At 32.8% G+C, this 20,237-nt stretch overlaps 1 protein-coding gene and 7 non-coding genes across 8 annotated transcripts; all 8 read left to right on the forward strand.

The window, feature by feature from the left end:
- Positions 1–112: 112 nt before the first annotated feature.
- LOC131159460 (probable aspartyl aminopeptidase) lies at positions 113–7,839 on the forward strand. Its single transcript, XM_058114392.1, has 11 exons — positions 113–312; positions 483–618; positions 936–1,014; positions 1,120–1,322; positions 1,473–1,542; positions 2,681–2,773; positions 2,924–3,079; positions 5,842–6,015; positions 6,797–6,871; positions 6,944–7,084; positions 7,391–7,839. Exons 1-11 carry the CDS (start codon positions 222–224, stop codon positions 7,610–7,612), a joined length of 1,440 nt encoding a protein of 479 aa, XP_057970375.1. The 5' UTR covers positions 113–221; the 3' UTR covers positions 7,613–7,839.
- A 2,532-nt stretch (positions 7,840–10,371) lies between these two features.
- On the forward strand, positions 10,372–10,490 carry LOC131161024 (U5 spliceosomal RNA). The gene has a single exon (XR_009138188.1). It is a non-coding gene; the product is annotated as a U5 spliceosomal RNA (small nuclear RNA).
- Positions 10,491–11,008: 518 nt separating this feature from the next.
- On the forward strand, positions 11,009–11,126 carry LOC131161224 (U5 spliceosomal RNA). Its single transcript, XR_009138374.1, has one exon. It is a non-coding gene; the product is annotated as a U5 spliceosomal RNA (small nuclear RNA).
- Positions 11,127–11,790: 664 nt separating this feature from the next.
- Positions 11,791–11,906, forward strand: LOC131161225 (U5 spliceosomal RNA). The gene has a single exon (XR_009138375.1). It is a non-coding gene; the product is annotated as a U5 spliceosomal RNA (small nuclear RNA).
- A 1,249-nt stretch (positions 11,907–13,155) lies between these two features.
- LOC131161026 (U5 spliceosomal RNA) lies at positions 13,156–13,272 on the forward strand. The gene has a single exon (XR_009138190.1). It is a non-coding gene; the product is annotated as a U5 spliceosomal RNA (small nuclear RNA).
- Positions 13,273–15,826: 2,554 nt separating this feature from the next.
- LOC131161025 (U5 spliceosomal RNA) lies at positions 15,827–15,944 on the forward strand. The gene has a single exon (XR_009138189.1). It is a non-coding gene; the product is annotated as a U5 spliceosomal RNA (small nuclear RNA).
- A 1,094-nt stretch (positions 15,945–17,038) lies between these two features.
- LOC131161223 (U5 spliceosomal RNA) lies at positions 17,039–17,154 on the forward strand. The gene has a single exon (XR_009138373.1). It is a non-coding gene; the product is annotated as a U5 spliceosomal RNA (small nuclear RNA).
- Positions 17,155–17,883: 729 nt separating this feature from the next.
- LOC131161228 (U5 spliceosomal RNA) lies at positions 17,884–18,003 on the forward strand. The gene has a single exon (XR_009138378.1). It is a non-coding gene; the product is annotated as a U5 spliceosomal RNA (small nuclear RNA).
- Positions 18,004–20,237: the final 2,234 nt, after the last annotated feature.

The raw sequence follows: 20,237 nt of genomic DNA on the forward strand, positions 1-20,237 counted from the left end.
TTATATTAAAATTTATTTAAATCCAATTCCAAATTTTTACTTTCCAGCATTAGCAATTTTATTATAAAAAAGTGGCTTCAAGTTCCCGCAACAGTAATTTTTTTGGGCGGGCTACCTGGCCTGGGCCCAATTTGTATGTGTATCTTACCGAGGTCCAGTCTCACGGAGAGGGAGGAGAGGAGAGAGAGACGGAAGGAGAGAGAGGGAGAAAGAGTGCAGCCATGGCGAAAGAAGACCGGAGTGAAGGAAAGGGCGTCGCTTCAGACCTTATCAACTTCTTGAACGCTTCACCAACTGCATTCCACGCCGTCGGTAATTCTTCTCCCTGTCATTTTCCGTTGCTTCTCCATTTAGTTGCTAGCAAGTGCGAGGAAAAAGGGAAAATGAAGCCATCTTCGGTCATGGTTCTTGCGATTGGAGAAAACAAAATCATCCTCTTGGTTCGGCTTTATAGAATCATTAATTTGTTTTTTGTGTATCAGATGAGGCGAAGAAACGGTTGTTAAAGGCGGGATTTGAGCAGGTTTCGGAGAGAGAAGATTGGAATTTGCAGGCGGGAAAGAAGTATTTTTTCACGAGGAACTATTCCACGATTGTTGCCTTTGCGATTGGGAAAAGGTAATAAGTTTATAGAATTCGATGCTATTGAATAGCTAACCGAGCTTACTTGCTTGGTCGCTGACGCTGAGAAAGTCTAGGAAAAGAATAGAAATGAGAACTTTTTTTTATCCTTAATTTTTCGTTGTTGCAACAATTTGACTTAGTTGAGTTGAGCTTTTCATTCAGTGGGAACAAAAATAAATGAAGGCAATAGGATTTTTTTTTCTTTTTCTGTTCCGCTACTCTATTTCTTTAAGCAGCCAAACAGAGATTTGATCAATTACATGGTTATTCTTAACAATCGTTTCTGGCTGTTTTGTTGGATCTTGGCTTAGATATGTTGCTGGTAATGGTTTCCATATAGTTGGTGCCCATACTGATAGCCCCTGTCTAAAACTGAAGCCTATCTCAAAGGTAATTTAACACGTGTAATTGTGAAATAGATGGAATAGAGTTTTGTTCCGTATGATATAAAAGAATAAATGAATGTTGTTTTGCAAATTTGACTGGGTTGCTCAGGTGACTAAAGCTGGATATTTGGAGATTGGTGTCCAAACATATGGAGGTGGTTTGTGGCATACCTGGTTTGACCGCGACTTGACTGTCGCTGGACGGATGATTGTAAGAGAAGAGAAAGATGGTTCTGTTTCGTACTCTCATCGACTTGTTAGGATTGAGGAGCCCATAATGCGAATCCCGACCTTAGCAATTCACTTAGACAGGTTCTTGTCAGATGAATTACTATATGCTTGTTGGATTGTTATGGAGTTTCAATTGATAGATAGTATTTGCTGAGTAATTTGTGCTTGAATTTAGAAAATTCGGTTTGACTTGGTATTGAAGAAGGGTATTGTTTTTACCATTTTGAGTAGGGGTGTAAATGATGGCTTTAAGGTGAACGCACAGAATCATCTTGTTCCTGTATTAGCCACTTCAATGAAGGTAATCTTGGACCTAAGCCCTTTGAATACACATTTGTTTCTCTATAATGTTAATTCTTGTTGGTCATTATTTTTGGCAGTCCTTATTTCGTGTATGCTAAGGCATAATTTTTCTTATACTAATAAACTTATGAAGTGGCAAGCCTTGACTTTATGGTAAGGTGCTATATCCAAACTTGAAGGCCATAGCCCATAGGTTCAAATTACAGAAACAGTCTCTCCAAGTGTGGAAGTTAGACTGCATACGTCATGGCCTTTCTAGACCCTCAATGGTGTGGAGTCTTGTGCAGAGGGTGGTACATTTTTAAAAAATAAATTTATGAGGTACTGGAATCTTGGGCTTTAATTGCTCAAAGTCAATCTTTGGAGGAATTTATTTTTCTCTCTGTGGTTACAGCATGAAGATTATTGTGATTAGGGTTGATGTTAGGATTGATGTGTGGAAGCATTTTTTTTCCTTTAGAAATTTTGTTTATATCAACAACTGGACTGGGTTGGAGAGCATGCTTATCATGGGAAGAGAGCATAACCTTTTTAATTTGATCGTTAGATCAACAAATATAGCACAGGGCCATTTTATTGTCTTTTGTGCTACATTGAATTAGAGGCCATAGGGTCATAAAAGTTGCTGCTTTTGTATTTGAACAAACAATTGGGGTAATTATAGGAGAATTGCTAATTTTGGCTACTTTTAAGTTTGCCTGATGACCTTAGAGGCTGCAGTAGCAAGAGGATAATATTTGTGAATATGAATTTGAGATTTGCAACAAAACCGTGTGTCGCATACCTTCAAATCAATAGAATCAGAATATCTACACAAATCCAAAAACATGCCTAGGGATGGAAGCAATGATCCTGTGCTGTCTCTTTTGGCAGTCATCCAAATTCCATTGATGTCTGATTAACTCAATATTTAGTATGCCAAATCAGAGGAATCTTGAAGTGCTGAACAAATTCTAGGGTCTCATTAGGAATATCAGGGCAAGAAGATATGAAAACAATTCTCTTTATGGCGGTATTTTTTTCTTAAAATCAAAGGTTGAAGGTGAAGATTGTCTGGATATTTTTTCCTTGGTAAAATGAATTAAATGACTCCGATACAAGATTTTCCCCACGCATCTCAATTACCTTTTTTGCAGGCAGAGCTCACTAAAGTTGTTGGGGAAAATGGTCCAGTTGAAAGTGGAGCTCAAAATGTTAAAATGGGGAAGCATCACTCTCTTCTACTCCAGGTTTGCAGCTATTTTCTCCCAAATTCCACTGCTTTTGATTTTGAACTTTGGTTGACGATTCAGCTTTGATGAATTAGCCGAATGCAATGTTAATAGTAAACATATGACAAATTTTGACTTGCTTTGATTTATTTTCTTATTTTTCTCTAGCTGCTTGCAACTCAGGCTGGGTGTGAACCAGATCAAATTTATGATTTCGAGTTACAAGCATGTGATACTCAACCAAGCTTAGTTGCTGGTGCTATGAAAGAATTCATTTTTTCAGGAAGGCTTGACAATCTCTGCATGTCATTTTGCTCTTTGAAGGTATGATTTGTTGTAACAGCTTTCATCCTTCTATAAAACTTCTCATTTTTTTTTTAATTGTGCATTGTACTATATAGAATGATCTTGTTTCTCTTCTTCTGTACATTGATGCTCATATTCTGTGTCTCTGTGCATGTGTGCCATAATTTGTTAGGGTGAGCAACATAATGTCATTTTGCCTTTCAACAAATAAATTAAAAGCACTATTCTTTAATTTGAAATAACGTGTTTTTCTTTGTTTTTTTATTTTATGTGTTTTGAACTTGAATCTTGTAGTCCAGGCAAACTAAACATATGCACTTGTGCATCTCATGAGTCATGACCATAGTGTTTGGCTTAGACTTGCCATTTTCTCTTTCTTTCTATCGCATAGTGAAAAATAAATAAATAAAACTAATTCTTGAAGTTGCCCAGTTAGTGGTCATTGCTATTGGGTTGGTCTAGAAAGGATGTTCAGTTTTGGAATTGAGTCTTGCAGGCCAATCAGCCTATGCCATTTTGCCTTTTTGTTGCTTAGCCATGAGGTTTAGCCTTTTTTCTAGCATATGACATGAGAATGTGCTGTTTAATTTGTGAAGTTCTCAGCATCGTAAGTGTGATTGAATTCAAGTCAGGGAGTTGTATTGGACTTTAGTTAGGAGAATGGTCGCAGGATATGCTCAAGAAATGTGAAGTTTAATGTATGTGGACTTCGAGTATTTGGGTTATGGTAAATTGTTGATAGGCCTTCTTATATCAATAATATTGTTCCTTTTTGACCTGCGTGACATTGGTTTGGGTGGTTTAGTTTATGGCTATGTATGGTTGACCCTTTGGTGCAGGATGAGCAAGGTACCTATTTTTGTCAAGTTAGATTTTCTCATGAGTTTAGTTATTTAGGGTTTTAGGGTTTTCCAATTGAATTTGGAAATGCCTAGATGATAACGGAATTATATGGTTAACTAATTTATTTAAGACTATTATAAAAATTAAAAAAATATTAGATGAATGGAAGAAAAACACTTCAATACCTATTTACAAAAATAAAGGAGATATTCAAAATTGTAATAAGTATCATAGAATTAATATGAGTCATATAATGAAATTGTGGGAAAGGATATTTGAACAAAGGTTAAGGTTAGAAACGAAGGTCTTAGAATATCAATTTGGTTTTATGCCCGAGAGATCTACTACGAAGCTATATATCTTGTAGGAAGATTAATGGAACAGTTTAGGGAAAAGAAGAGGGATTTGAGTATGGTATTTATTGACTTAGAGAAAGCATATAATAGGGCACTCAGGAAAGTTTTATGGTGGGTTTTAGAAAAAAAGAGGTGTTTGTAGTAGGTATATTGATGTTTTTAAGGATATATACGATGGAGTAATGACTAGCATTAGGACTACAGGTGGAGAGATTAGGGAATTTCCTATTATAATACGTGTACATCAAGGATCTTGTTTTAGCACTTACCTTTTTGCTTTAGTGATGGATGAACTTATTAGGAGTATGTTGTTTAAAGATGATATTGTCTTGATTGATGAAACTAGGGGTGGAATAGAATCTAAGTTAGTAGAATTATGGAGAGAAGCTTAACAATCTCGAGCCTTTAGGAAAAGTAAAAATAAGATAGAATATATGAAATGTAATTTCAATCATAGTGAGAGGAATATTGGAGATAAAGTTAAATTTGATGATAATGAAATCAATAGCACTAGTAGATTCAATACTTTAGATCTATTATGCAAGTTGAAAGAGAAATTGAAAAAGATGTGCTGCATAGAGTTACAACAGATTGGGTAAAATGAAGAAGTGCTTTGAGTGTGTTGTACCCTTAAAATTAAAAAAATAAGTTCTATAGGATGACCGTAAAACCAGTTATGCTACATGGATCTGAATGTTGGCAACTAAGAAACAACATTTCCAAAGAGTAAAAGTTGTCAAGATGAGAATGCTAAGATGAATGAGTGGTATGACATTAAAAGATAAATTAAGGAATGAACTTATTCGAGGTACGTTAGGTGTAGCTTTTGTAGAATATAAGATAAGGGAGGGATGGCTCAGGTGGTTTTAGTACTTGCAACATAGGCCTAGTAGTGCGCTAGTGAAGAAAAGTGAATTAGTTATTGTGAGGGGTAGTAGAAGGAGTAGGGGTAGACCTAAAATAATTAGGAATGACATAATGTGTAAGGATTTAATAGCCTTGAATCTATCGAAGGAAATTGCCCATGATTGCGTAAATTGGCAGAAAAGGTCATGCAGCCGAATCCACCTAGTGGGTCTTAAGGCTGGGTTCTTTTTCTTTTTTTTGTTGTTGTTTCAAATTATTTCATTTTGGGGTTTAAGAATTTGATTTTATGGATTTATTTTCTGGTTTACTTCATTTGCATTTAAACATAGGCTTACACATGTGATGGCACTGGCTTTTAGAACTGATTGTGATGTGGAAGGAACCCTAATCTCTCTCTCTCTCTCTCTCTCCTATCTTTGTTTCTGTATCCTCTCCACTTTACTCCATCAATTTTCTATCTTTCTCCCCTTTCTGTCTCCTGCATTATCCTTTCTTAACTCCACTCGCTCTTTTCATTGGGTTAACCTTGATTTTTTTTTAATGACTGCTCCATGGTCTGGATCTTGAAAACTCTAACCTGTTTAACGTGTACCCACTCCCACTATTAATTTTTCATATTGTTGATTTTTGCTTGTGTTCTAATGGTGAATTTTCTCCATCATTCTAATACATAGTAGTTCATTCTCATTTGTTTCTTTATGGATTAAATTTCAGGCATTGATTGATGCAACAGCTCCAGAAAGTTGTCTTGACAATGAGACTGGTGTGAGGATGGTGGCCCTGTTTGATCATGAGGAGATTGGATCTGATTCGGCACAGGGAGCTGGATCTCCCGTCATGCTGAATGCTCTGTCAAGAGTCACAAACTCTTTCAGCTCAGATTCTAAGGTACTCCATCCATTTCGGGGTTCAGATTTTTGTGTTTTTGTTTGAAATTTTGGGTTAAATTGGTTTATTGTTGTGGCTTTTGTCAGATAAAGTTGCTGCTGATTTTGGTTTTGCTGAAACTTCTGATAAATAACGTTAACCTGTGATGCTGTTTGATTCAGTTATATTGCTTTATCATGCATTGGTGTAACATGCAATATCAGTTGTTTGTTTAATATTTTAATATTGTTTTTTTTAATTTTTTATTTTTACTATTTTGTACCTGCTGATGTTGAGGGGGGAGAGAGAGCATTTTGATCAGCAACTTCAAAATTCAAAAAGCTAATTTCTGTCATGTTCTTTGCTGCATTTTTTTCAGAGGGATTTCAGGAAAGAAATGATTTTCAGCTCATAGTTTGCTGTATTTTTTTTATGTTTATTTATTTGAATGTTGTAGTAGAGATGGCATCTTATGTTTCTCAATATCCTACATTGGGGGGATGGGAGTCACCTAACATTGTTGGAACGTAGGAAATCAAAACAAGAAAGAATGTTTGTATTTCCCATGATATAGGGATATCTTTAGTTTTAAGCCTTTTTCATGTTGTCATTCGAGAGACTCTAAATTATGAACCTTCCATGGTATGCCAGAATGATATTAATTTGAACAATTACAATTTACAAGCAGTGGCATCATCATCTTTTATTTTAAACATGGTCATTTAGTTTGCTTTTATTTATTTATTTGTTTTTAAAATTGCTTCTGACTTAAGTTGTTTGTGTTGGATTGATTGCATTGTAGCTGCTTGAGAAAGCAATCCAGAGGAGTTTCCTTGTATCTGCAGACATGGCACATGCCCTGCACCCGAATTATATGGTAATTAGAGTCAACTTCTCAGAGCAGCTAGTTTGATTTACTGCAATATGGTAACACAGCATTCCTTTTCAGGACAAACACGAAGATAATCATCAGCCGAAGCTACATGGGGGACTTGTCATTAAACACAACGCAAATCAACGCTATGCAACTAATGCAGTCACTTCCTTTGTATTCAGAGAGATAGCAGATAAGCATAACCTTCCTGTTCAGGTCTGATTTTTTGTCTCAGTTAATTGGGTCACTGTGTTTTTGGTTTCGAACTATTTATTGTGGTGTACCGAGGTATGATGCTGTGGGGGCAAATGTTCACTCTAGAATTTTCTATGACTTAACTTCCAGGAGTTGCCTTCACTGGTATGCCCCCAAATAAGGGCTTTTATGTACATGCAAATAGAAAAAAATAATGATAGAAGGTGTAACTATTCATTGAATGTGGATTCTGTCTCCCTCGAAAAAATTTCTGCCACCGACTATTCAAGAACAAACGATTCTTATAAAACCACAATTTCATTGCAGGATTTTGTTGTCCGCAGCGACATGCCCTGTGGTTCAACCATTGGTCCTATCCTGGCCAGTGGTGTGGGAATCCGTACAGTTGACGTCGGTGCCCCACAACTATCAATGCATAGTATAAGAGAAATGTGTGCAGTTGACGACGTGGAGCATTCATACAAGCATTTTAAGGCATATTTCCAGGAGTTCTCCGATCTCGACGGTAAGATTACCGTGGACATTTAGGTAGACTTGCTGTGGATGATTTTGAAAGCATGATTGCAAGGTTGTCAACCTTTCATGCTTGATTTGTGTTGTTAGAGGGTCATTGCTTAATATATCAATGGCTCTTGTTTTACCATGCTTTATTTGCTTTGCACGCCATGACTATGGTCTGCTGCTTCGCTCTTAAATCTTTGTAGAATGGCACTCTCATTCTGCTTACATTAATATTTCTAATATTTTAACCCCAATATGAATATTACACTAGTATAGTGGTGTAGTGCCTTTTCTTATGGCTGCTACCATTCATATATATATGTATATATATATTTTTTTGTTTTTGTTGAGGCATAGCAATAAAATTTCTAAATAATTTCAAATTTTCTTGTTGGAACTATTTCCTCTGAGAATTATGAACAATTTTTAGAAATTATTTCCAGAACTTCCAAGTAAAATGCAAACACTTCTGTCGAATAATAAGCCCAATCATCGATATGTTTATTGCAATTTATCTTGTCTATGTTCATGAAAAAGAATACCACCTTGGGGGGACCGGGGGGATGTGTTTGGTCTGGAATTTCACTACTTGAATGCCACTGCTACAATACAAGAGTGCTAAATTTGTTGCTATATTTGAGTGTGAAGATATTGAGATGTGGGCTAGCTATTATAACATCAACAAGGGCATCAAATCTTTCATGGGGGTTGTGTCAAAATTATGAGACCCAATGAGTTGATGCAAATAATCCTTATCTAACTTGGGTTGAAATCATTTTTCAGAGGTATGAATAAGCTATTATGACAAGGGCACCAATCTTACGTTGGGGGTTTGTCAAAATTATGCGACCCCATGAGTTGGTGCACACAAATATCTTATCTAACTTGGGTTCAAATTTAACTAGCAATTTTGCCACCATCCACCCAAAGAGAGAGAGAGAGAGAGAGAGAGAGAGAGAGAGACAGAACTAAAATCTCTTGAGTGAAATTTTCTTGCATCAATATATAAGATGATATATAACGTGTCCAACTGAATCTGATTGGACAGCCTTCGAAACAAAAATTATCGTATGATGCTTAGGGTTTCTTGACTATTCCATCATTCCATGTCCCTTCTTACTCTTGAGATAAAAATAACAAGAGATTACATTATATATGATAATGGACAAGGCAATCCATGAGCACTTGTAAAAGAAGTAAGGTTGTGCTCAGGGGTGAATTTTTTAGCCCTTACAATTTGTATGAATTTGGACCAAAGTAATCTAATTTGGTAATTTTGTACTTTATTTGTTTCAAATTCAAATAAATTTAAATATAAGATCTAAAATTCATACTCCTAAACATGAGATAAAAAGATTGAAATATTTATATAACATTAAATCGTAGTAAAAATGTGCTATAAGATTTTCAGGATATTTCAAATGAAGAATAGTCATGTGTTCATATATGATATACCAACATATTTATTTTAGTACTATAATATTGGGTTATTGTATTAATGATTTTAATAATATAATATTATATCATATTGTAATTAATTATGTTATTATATTTTAATATAATATCACATTATTATGATGTAATATATTATTATTTTGTAAATTTAATAATACAATAATTTTTTTTAGAAATAATAATTATGCATATGACAATATCATTAAAAGGATTTTTTGGGAATAATGTTAAGACAATATATATAGACAAGTATGACAATTATGATGTCCTAATTACCAATATATCTAATAATCTTAAAAAAAAAAAATTATAATATAAGGATAACAAAATTGTTAAAGAACGTGGACATTGTGATAAATATTAGAAGCATATTGGATGAAGTAAGCATAATTCTAAAACCTAAGATGAAATTCTCCTTCTTTTGCATTGTTAGAAGAATTTTAGTTTTGTGTTAACCTTGCAAACCCCATATAAATGCTATGATGTAACTAGTTTGTTGATCAAGTTTACAAATCAAGTGACAAAATGTAAAATATGATGTGCAAGGTTCCATCAATATCTTGAAAATTAAGTAAGAGATGTTTAGATTAAAGAAATTTTTGGATAGAGAAAAGGGCTACACTCACGGATAATATTTTTCTTTTAATTTTAACTTGTAGAATGGAAACAATAAGCAACATTCACTTTTTCTTTCTTTTTCCTTTTTTATTTTTGGAGGTTGAAAAGTTCTATAACCCTATGTTAGATTTGGATTTGGATAAGATGTAATACAAAATTGTATTGAAATTTATCCAAATCCACCCAAATCCAAAGTTAAGGTCCTAGCTTCCGAACGCAGCATAATAGTATTTGAAAGCATGAATTTCTAAGTTTTATATTTGGATTTGTGTGGATTTGAAAGAAAATCAATACAATTTTGTACTATAATTGCTTCAAGTGCATATAAATTCAAACTTAAAATCCGAATTTCATACTTTCAAATGTAATGGAAGAAGAAATTAATTTGGCATTTTTATGGATTCGAGTCCTCATTTTATAAGGTGGACAAACACTCTTGTAGCCGAAGTCATTAAAAGTCATCAGGATTGCAAAAACTATGAAGTATGCTTGAAGCATATTGAGGAGAACTCACAAGGAGTTATGAAGTGTCCTAGAAGCCCACGAAGGATAATTCACAAGCACACATCTATGAAATTCTCAAATAATAGAGGAAAGAAAGGGGTAGAGTGCACGTGAGTATTTTAAATCTTGTCCCACATTGAATAAGAGTTAAAAGGTTGGGACAATTGAGTTATTATAACAAGGGAGTCTAAAGAAAGGAAGAAGCATGGAGCTATGCAGTGAGCACAAAGCGAACTATTCTTTCGCCTTTTACTAAAGAATACCGTGTGCTTGTCGCTAAAAGTAGCATACGCCAATTTTTGAAGGGTATTTCCTATTTTGGGAAACCTATTTTGGGAAAAGCCCACCAAACTCTAGCTTTAATTTTTTCATTAGTAATGTGTATGTATATGTGTGCATGTGTTGGGGAGGGGGGGGGGGGGATCTTGTTAAATTGAAATATTCAATTTGATTTTCATAGCTGATTTGAATTAGGATTACTAAATTGTCTTGTCTACTACATAATAATTTATATAAGCAAAAATACCTTTATATTTATTTGTGATTCAATTAATCCAAAAATGGACCAAATTAAACTATTTTAGTCTTAATTATCATGGGTTTTTCTAATGAAGAGAAGGGTTTTGTCAACCAAATTAACTTTTTTCAAATTCATATTAGAGTATTTGATGCATAACATTGTTTGGGGGTTTTTTTTTTTGTATTATTTTATTTTATTTTATTCTTTCTTGTGAAGAGCAGTAGATAGAGAAAGAAGAGTAGTTGTCCCACATTGGACAAGCGTCTGAAAATTGGTATGACAAGGTGATTATAATAAGGAAGTCTAATGAAGGCAAAAAAGCATGGAGCCATGTGATGAGCACATAGCGAACTATTCTTTCGCCTTTTACTAAAGAATACCGTGTGCTCATTACCGAAAGTGGCATATGTTAATTTTTGAAAGGTCTTCCTTTTATAAGGAGGAACCTTGCAAATACATTAGTTAATAATTTAAATATTTTTTTTCCATTTATATGAATAAGTAGAGAATATTTGAAAAAAAAAATTGAACAAATTATATTCATTAATAAATTCCTAATAAATAAAACATTTACCAACAAATTTATATAAAAAATTACTAGTTGAATTTATAATTCTCATAATTTAATAAATGATCTTGGAATGAAAGAACTTGTTAAATGTCAACTTCAACATGCTTTATCACATAAAATCAATACAATTTTGTTTTATAATTGCTTCAAGTGCATACAAATTCAAATTTAAGATCCGAATTTCGTACTTCTAAATGTAATGGGGGAGAAATTAATTTAGCATTTTTTGTGAATTTGGCTCCTTCGTATAAGGTAGACAAACACTCTAGTAATTAAAGTCATTAGAAGCCATTAGATCTGCAAAAACTACGGAGCGAAGCATATTCCGAAGAATTCACAAGGAGTTATGAAGTGTCCTAGAAGCCGATGAAGGAGAATTCACAAGCACACATCCATGAAATTCTCAGATAAGAGAGGAAAGAAAGGAATGGAGTGCACATGAGTATTTTAAATCTTGTCCCACATTGAATCAGAGTTAAAAAGTTGAGATAATTGAGGTACTATAACAAGAGAGTCTAAAGAAGAGAGCAAGCACAGAGCCGTGCGGCGAGCACATAGCGAACTATTCTTTCGCCTTTTACTAAAGAGTACCGTGTGCTCGCCGTCAATAGCGGCATATGTCAATTTTTTAAGGGTATTCCAATTTTGGAAATGCCCACTAAACTTTAGTTTTAATATTTTTATTTACACACACACATATATACATATGACTGTGTTAAAATAAATTATTAAGATTAAAAATTCAATAAACTTCATAGCCAAATTGAATTAGGATTAGTAATTGTGTTTTGTCTATTACATAATTATTTATATAATTCATAGTCCTAATTAGCAATATATCTAATAATCTTAGAAAATAAAAAAAAAATTATAATATAAGGATAGCAAAATTGTTAAAGAACAAAGTTAGGGTAGTAGATATTGAGATAAATATTAAAAGCATATTGGATGAAATAAACATAATTCTAAAACCTAAGATGAAATTCTCGTCCTCTTGCATTGTTAGAAGATTTTTAGTTTTGCATTAATCTTGCGAACCCCATACGAAATGCTATGATGTTAACTAGTTTGTTGATCAATTTTACAAATCAAGTAACAAAATGTAAAATATGGTGTGCAAAGTTCCATCAATATCTTGAAAATTAAGTAAGAGATGTCTAGAATTAAGAAAATTTTTGGATAGAGAGAAGGGTTACACTCATGGATAAAATTTTTCTTTTAATTTTAACTTGTAGAATGGAAACAATAAGTGTCATTCAATTTTTCTTTCTTTTTCTTTCTTTTTTGGGGGGGTTGAAAAGTTCTATAACCCTATGTTTGGATAGCTTTTGAGTTTGGATAAGAGATAATATAAAATTATATTGAAATTTGTCCAAATCTACTCAAAACCAATTTCATGCTCCCAAACGCAGCATTATAGTATTCGAAAGCATGAACTTCTACGTCTTGAATTTGGATTTGTGCGGATTTGAAAGAAAATCAATACAATTTTGTGCTATAATTACTTTAAGTGCATATAAATTTAAATTTAAAATTCAAATTTCATACTTTAAATGTAATGAAAGAAGAAATTAATTTGACATTTTTGTGGACTCGGTTCCTCGTTTTATAAGGTGGACAAACACTCTTGTAGCTGAAGTCATTAAAAGTCATTAGGATTGCAAAAACTATGAAGTATCGAAGCATATTGAAGAGAAACTCACAAGGAGCTATGAAGTGTCCTAGAAGCGGATGAAGGAGAATTCACAAGCACACATCTATGAAATACACAAATAAGAGAGGAAAGAAAGGAGTGGAGTGCACATGAGTATTTTAAATCTTGTCCTACATTGAATAAGAGTTAAAAGGTTGGAACAATTGAGTTACTATAACAAGGGACTCTAAAGAAGGGAAAAAATACGGAGCTAGGCAATGAGTACATAGCGAACTTTTCTTTTGCCTTTTACTAAAGAATACCATGTGCTTGTCGCTAAAAGTAACATACACCAATTTTTGAAGGGTATCTCCTATTTTGGAAAAAGCCCACAAAACTCTAGCTTAAATGTTATCATTATTATGTGTGTAACAACCCAAATATTTATAACTTGTTATAATCATAAATACTCTTTGATACCACATATATATATAAATGCAACTAACCCTAATCAGGAAATCCCGGGTGCACCTATCATTATCGAAATTAATCATACAGCGAAAAGTTTCTAAAATGTCCAAACACTTTACTAAAGTTCTAATTGTTCCCAAATATATACATCTCACTATCTGTCTATTTAATACAACCCAACCGAATGACAAAATAAAAGCACCCCCAAAATGTCTAATCTCTACCCCGTAGTACGCTAGGCACAATTCCTTGAAGGACCTGAAAATGATTTGTATAATGGTGTAAGATACTTTTTAGTAAGACGGATTATATTATTATTAGTGTGTAGCTAGCATGAGTTTTCGTGTGAATATAAAACCTTCATTATTTAACTGTATATGAAATGGCATTTTAAAAATGTACTGCACTGTATATGTGAAAATACATAATTTCAGAATAATAAACTATTGGCTCAACCTGGACTGCTGAAGTAGCGTCGTTACGCTATCACATACTCATACAACATGCTTCTCCCCATGACGGGTCGTGCGACTTGAAAGATGGACTCAACTCACAGTCAGTTGATCTGTAGTTGAGTCAAAACATAAGGTTGTAAGTACGATTGTGCCTACTTATGGCCACTCAGAACTACCTTGGATGGGCCCCCCTCGCAGAAACCTCAGAGTAGTACTGCAACCCAGGTCTCCAATCGACTATCCCATATTACACTTCCATGCCCGTGTGATTGTACTCACTGCCAACATATAGCTACGGTACCATTCTTATAACATCAAACTTCACATCAACAAGGCTCTAGAATCATATATGGTAATTTACACATTAAAAATTGTATTATAACTCATTTCATATAAAACCTGATATTCAATAAATCCCAACCCCCGACCGTTATATCAAAACTTGGTCCCCGGTTGTTATATCAAAACTCAGTCCTCGGCCTCATATTGTATAATATCAGTAAAAACCATCTTGCTTCAGATATGCCCTTTAAAACTGTTCTCATGCCACACAATTTTCATATGATAAACCATAAATAAACAAACTGACTGGGAAAGATACAAGTTATTGGAAACAGAGGTATAAGCATCTCTAGGGTTTTATTTAACTCAGACTACATATTTTATAGAAAATAGGAGACGTTCAACCTATTCCCGTTTATTTCCCAAAAACATATAACAGTCAAAACAATCCTTGTCATATACCCGATTCGTTCAGAAAATGATATATACTGTTTCTATAAACATACATTGTAATTTAATCAGTCCATAATTTAAAAAAAAAAAAACTGACATAATATAATCCCCTTGTTTTCCTAAACTACGCCTGCAGGGATCCTAAAATTGTGCTTGCGGCGCTCACACAGACTCTGAATTCATAAATCCTAGTTTTAGCAACTCAACCCCAGGTAAAGTACTATTTTAACATTTCTCAGGACCACAAACTCCAAATAAAGGATCAAACTTCTAAAAACATCAAATTTGCCTAGTTCCTCTAAATCTTACCTTAGTCATGGAGTCGTGCCTGGAAAGTTCAATTCAAAAATTCACTCCGCTAGACTTGCACAGAAATGCTCCTAGATCCTCGTGGTAACTTCCAATCGTTGATTTGGGCAACAAACGGCGAGAAATCGAAGAGAGAGAGAGAGAGAATATGGTTCGTGGGTTAGAGAGAGAGAGAGAGAGAGAGAGAGAGAGGGAGAGAGAGAGGGATAAATATTTTATTTTCTTAAAATATCTTCCTTAGCTTATTTTATAAGCCATTGACTCGGCCGACTTCGTCGATGAAATGGAGAATTCATCGACGAAACGCAGAAGCACATTTGTCTTTGATTTACTGTCTCTCGGGATTTCTTCATTGACGACACCTGAATTTTGTCTACAAATCACAAAAGATCACTTGTCGACGAAAACAGGGAATTCGTTAACGAGTCCTGTTGCCGCCCTTGTGAATTTTCCTTCTTTCTTTTCTTATTTGTTTCATTTTATTTTTTAGGTTCGGGTTTCTACAATGTATGTATGTGGAATTGTGTTAAATTGAATTATTCAATTCAATCAAATTCATAACTGAATTGAATTAGGATTACAAAATTTATTTTGTCTATTACATAATAATTTTTATAGTTATTCATAGCACTGTTTGTACCATGAAGTTAAAATACCTTTATATTGGGATGTGATTCAATCGACCCAAAAACCAACCAAATTAAACTATTTCTATCTTAATTATAATTGATTTTTCTTATGAAGTTAAGGGTTTTGTCAACCAAATTAACTTTTGTAAAATTGATATTAGAGTATTTCATGCAAAACATTGTTCGAGGTTATTTTGTATTTACTTATTTATTTATTTATTTTATGAAGAACACTAGATAGAGGAAGAAGAATATTTGTCCCACATTGGACAAGAGTTAGAAAGTTGGGATGACAGGGTGACTATAATAGGGAAGTCTAATGAAAATAGAAAAAAGCATGGAGCCATATGATGAGCACAGAGCAAACTATTCTTTCGCCTTTTACTAAAGAATATCGTGTGTTCATTATGGAAAGTGGCATACGTTAATTTTTGAAAGGTCATCCTTTTATTAGGAGGACCTCACAAAAAATTAGTTATAGATTAAAATATTTATTGCCAATTATATGAATAAGTAGAGAATATTTGAAAAATAAATGGAATGTATTATATTCATTAATAATGCTATATGGATCAAAATGTTGGGCATCGAAGAAACAAAATGTGCAAAAAGTAAAAGTTACCGAGATGTGGTATAACATTAAAAGATAAATTAAGGAATGAACATATTAGCGGTAAGTTAGGTATAACTCCTATAAAAGATAAGATAGGAGAGAGATGACTCAAATGGTATAGACACTTGTAACGTAGGTCACATAGTGCGACAGTTAAGAAGAGTGAGTTAGTTACTATGGGGAGCAGACGGACAGTAGAAATGGTAGAGATAGACCTAAAATAATTTGGAAGGAGATAGTAAAGATTTAATTTCTGTGAATCTGTCAAAAGAAATGGTCTATGATCCTATAAATTAGTGGAAAAAGATTCATATAGCCGACCTCACTTAAGGCTTGGTTTTGTTGTTGTTGTGTTGTATATTCATTAATAAATTACTAATAAATAAAACATTTACATATATCAACAAATTTATATTAAAAATTACTAGTTGAATTTATAACTCATAATTCAATAAATGATCTTGGAATGAAAGAACTTGCTAAAATGTGAACTTCGACATACTTTATCACACAAAATCAATACAATTTTGTTTTATAATTGCTTCAAGTGCATACAAATTCAAATTTAATATCCGAATTTCATACTTGTAAATGTAATGGGGAGAGAAATTAATTTAGCATTTTTGTGGATTTGGTTCCGTCGTATAAAGTAGACAAACACTCTAGTAACCAAAGTCATTAGAAGCTATTAGATTTGCAAAAACTATGGAGTATGTTGGAAGCATATTGCGGAGAACTCACAAGGAGTTATGAAGTGTCCTAGAAGCGGATGAAGGAGAATTCACAAACATACATCTATGAAATTCTCAAATAAGAGAGGAAAGAAAGGAGTTGAGTGCACATGAGTATTTTAAATCTTGCCCCACATTGAATAAGAGTTAAAAAGTTGAGATAATTGAGTTACTATAACAAAGGAGTCTAAAGAAGAGAACAAGCACAGAGCCGTGCGGTGAGCACATAGCGAACTATTCTTTCGCCTTTTACTAAAGAATACCGTGTGCTCGCTGCCAATAGCGGCATATGTCAATTTTTGAAGGGTATTCCAATTTTGGAAATGCCCACCAAACTTTAGTTTTAGTATTTTTATTCACACACGCACACACACACATATATGATTATGTTAAATTGAATTATTAAGATTAATAATTCAATAAAATTCATAGAAAAATTTAATTTGGACTAGTAATTGTATTCTGTCTGTTACATAATAATCTATATAAGTCATAGCATTGTATGTACCATGAAGCTAAAATACCTTTATATTTGGATGTGATTCAATTAATCCAAAAATCAAGCAAATTAAACTATTTTCGCCTTAATTATCATTCGTTTTTCTTATGAAGATGAGGGTTTTGTACCAAATTAACTTTTGTAAGATTAATATTAGAGTGATGCATTGTCATGACCTTATAATTCACATTCACATTTATTAATGTGTTGAATAGATGCTGAATTCATTGATGTAGAACTAGATAAGTTTTAAAGACTCATATATACTTTTTAGGGGAATTTACAATTGCCTATCAAGAAATGGTTCATACTGGATGAAGCATAGTCTCTGTGCTATTCAATGCTAGGAGCCTCAAAAACCCTATGAAAAAATTGAAGAGCAAGCACAATACTTGGGGCAAGTAATGAGCTAAAATGCAAAGCACTGTTTTTCAGGTTTCTGTTTTTTTTTTGGAAAAAAATTATGAAGAGATTGTCCCACATCGTTGAAGAGTTAAATCTTTGGGATAGCAAGGTGACTATAATAAGGAAGTCTAATAAAGGAAGAGAGCATGGAGCCATGTGATGAGCACAGAGCGAACTATTCTTTCGCCTTTTACTAAAGAATACCGTGTGCTCGTTACTAAAAGTGGCATACATGAATTTTTAAAAGGTCTTCCTTTTATTAGTAGGGCCTCACAAAATCACTAGTTAAAATATTTTTTGTCATTTGTATGAATAAGTAGAGAAAATGTTAAGAGCAAATAAAATGTATTATGTTCATTTAATAAAATACTAATAAATAAAATATTTACATATGTCAACAAATTTATATTATAAATTACTAGTGAATTTTATAATTCTTATAATTTAATAAGTATATTTATATGTGAAATTCATTGGCCAAAATTATGATTTTGCCATCAAGCAGAGAATAGTAGCAGTAATAAAAGTGTCACAAGTCCTGATCGCTCGTAGTAGAAGTAAGCAAGAAAAACCAAAAAATCTGAACCAAACCACAAAAACAAACCAACAAAATAAATAAATAAATAAATAGGTTAACCATTTTTATTTTTTTTTTGTTCATTTTCGGTTTAAAATTTTTTATTTTTTATTTATTATCATTTTGATCCATTTAATAGCCAAAATTAACCAAACTATATAAAATTTTAATAATTTAAATTTAAAAATTTGTATTGATCTAATATTTATGTTTAAATTTTTAAATTTATATTTTAATTATTATGAAAGAAAAAAATTTATTTGCAATAACTTTATAATTTAAAATTATGGTTAATGGTTCAATTTAACTAACCAATAGATATTAGTACAAAATCAATTAACCGAATTTCGTCTCCATTTCGGTTCGCATTTTCTAGCAAATTGAAATTTTGATTTGGATAATGGTTCAAGTGTAATGGTTCGGTTGACTGAAGCATGCCCCCACCCTTAGCTAATAGAATTGCACCTAAGAATTTTTTTAAGTTTATAGCATATATAATATGCATTTGGGTGATTCATTTTCTCAAATTTCAAGTAAAATTTTGAAATGAAAGTGCTTGTTAAAACGTCACACATAAATATTTTTGAAAACCCAGCACTCCATATAATTTCAAAATAAATTAACTTCATACCTTTCTTAACAATGAAAGCAAATATATATTAGCAACAAATCTAAATAGATTCTGTGAAAAGAAATTATTAAGTTAGATTACTAACCACAACCAATCAAATTATCAAGTTTTGAGTGATTTCAAGTATTAATTATCCATTTAACTCAAAGTTTCCTGATTATACATATATATATATATAACATGGCTTAACGCAATAAATTATCTAATTCAAGATTTCCAGGTCCAAATTTTAAAACATCATCTTAACTAACTTACTCTTTGTTAAAACACTATATTTTTCAAGCAAGGTGGTTTTGTTCTAATCAAAAGTTATAGAAACAAGAATCATCTGGTCCCCATGGTGATTCAAAAAGAGACAAATTAAGATCAAGATATAAAGACAAAACAAAACCTACAATTGAAAATTGGGACTTCGATTTAAAAAATTATATTTAAAAATACAGATGGTCAAAACTTGTCAAGTATAATTGTTTGAAAATTTATCTAATATTTTTATTTTTCATACTCAACCAAACCAGAAAATGTAAAATTTTCCCCTATAATTTCCCTTCATCTTTTTGTTTGCGATGAAATTAGAGGTGGAGTTAATATAAGTTAAAATTATGAAAAAACAAATAAATATATCTTTGAAATCTGGAAGTAATAAAATATGCGAAATACAATTCTAAACATGTTATGAAGAAATTTTGAAAATATCAAATGCTTGCAAAATGTTGACGCCTCTGATGTATTATTGAAGCAGAAGAGAGGAGAGAAAATGGGAAGCATAAAACAAGTAGTTAAAATGAAGCAGAGTTAAACGGAGAAGTGAGCTTTGTGATCACCCTTAAAATCAAGCTAAGCTAAGCTATATGAATCAAAATCTTGAGCAACCAAGAAATAGCATATCCATAAAACAACAATTTTTTAATGCCTGTTAGAGATGAAATTAAGAAATGAGTACAGTTCATTATCAGACATAACACGTGAAAGACACCTTAATATTGAGAGTAATGCTATTGACCATCACAAGTACTCGTGGCAAAAAGAGAACAAGACGCATGGATCCATAGGACCCTCTTCTTCTCTCGTCTCTCTTTGCATTTTCCTTGCGTCAGTTGCATGAAAAAAGATGTAAACCTAAAAACTAGGATTAGATAGTGTGTGCACAAATTGCATACAGCTCGCTTCTTGTTACTGTTGCTGCCTATCGTCTCTGTCCGTCTGTCTGGATGCTTGGAATACTAAAACTGGGTAAATTTAAATAAAATGCAGCAGAAAATTGTATTTTATGCAGATATACTCGATCTAAATACG

The sequence above is a fragment of the Malania oleifera genome, chromosome 7 (assembly GCF_029873635.1).
Source record: "Malania oleifera isolate guangnan ecotype guangnan chromosome 7, ASM2987363v1, whole genome shotgun sequence".
In the NCBI taxonomy this organism is placed as follows: domain Eukaryota; kingdom Viridiplantae; phylum Streptophyta; class Magnoliopsida; order Santalales; family Ximeniaceae; genus Malania; species Malania oleifera.